The sequence below is a fragment of the Myzus persicae genome, unplaced genomic scaffold, assembly GCF_001856785.1.
Source record: "Myzus persicae strain clone G006 unplaced genomic scaffold, MPER_G0061.0, whole genome shotgun sequence".
Classification (NCBI taxonomy): Eukaryota; Metazoa; Arthropoda; class Insecta; order Hemiptera; family Aphididae; genus Myzus; species Myzus persicae.
The window spans coordinates 3,434-4,438 of record NW_019101899.1 but is presented as its reverse complement, the minus strand read 5'-3'; the positions used below and the strand labels follow the sequence as shown (position 1 = coordinate 4,438).

At 30.9% G+C, this 1,005-nt stretch overlaps 1 protein-coding gene across 1 annotated transcript; it reads right to left on the bottom strand.

Moving 5' to 3' along the window:
- Positions 1–64: 64 nt before the first annotated feature.
- Positions 65–756, bottom strand: LOC111030732 (the record flags this gene model as incomplete). The annotated part of the gene is made up of 1 exon (XM_022310392.1): positions 65–756. A coding segment is annotated over one exon (692 nt), but the record flags the coding sequence as incomplete, so codon positions are not given.
- Between the last annotated feature and the right edge of the window lie 249 nt (positions 757–1,005).

Below are 1,005 nucleotides of genomic sequence, written 5' to 3'. Positions count from 1 at the left end.
GAACATTAGATGGCCCCTTATTTAACCATAAGGTTATCAGACGTTTTGTGACACCCAGACACACCAAGTGCATATAATCCAACGGAAACAAATCAACAATGTTAATGTTTGGAATCAATGCAAGACATGATATTGTGGGTGAAACATGATACTGCTCATTTTTCATCATAACATAATCTTCATGGTTTCTTTTTTCATTGCCATTTTCGTTGTAAGGAAAACAAACATGATTTATGCAATATTCACCTTCATGTAAACATTTAGTGCAAGAAAAGTAACCTGAATGTGTTTTTACTCTTAATATATAGGCCTTAGCAGGGGAATCGCAACAAATAATTTTAATTTCAATTTTTCTAAGCTGATTGTTCACCATTAATCCACTCCTATTTAATTCTAACACTTCAGCAATAAAATCAGAAAGATAGTTATTGCTATCGGATGGTTTTTTATGGCCATGAAATATTCCAACAGGAAAAACATATTTGTGATAGGGCATAATATAAGCCAAAATTGGCCAAAATTGACTAGAGCTACTTTTCGATATTGGTAGCCCGTCAATCCCAACTGCAATTTGAATAGACTCTTGCAAAGGTAAAATTGATGAAAACCTTAGTATTCCATTACGTAAGCCAAAATGATAATATGTACCATTTGGGTGTACTTCTCTTAAATTTAATACTTTTGTAGAGTTAGAATGAAGAAGTGTTCGACAATCTTTAGGTATAAATGAGAGTTCAGCTTTATATTTCAAAATTTCTAAAAGTTTATTAATTGTATTTTGAGGGACATTATAATTTACAGCCCAATGAGCCAATGATTGTAAAATATCTTCCTGACGGTTATATTTATTTTTATAAATATTAATAAACTCATCATTGCTGGATTTTAGTACATTTTCAATAACTATATTTGGAATTGAAATATTATTATGTTCTACTATTAGCTGATCAGACTGGCCCATAACTGAGTTAACAACGTTTAATGGACTTTTAACAGTACTTGAAA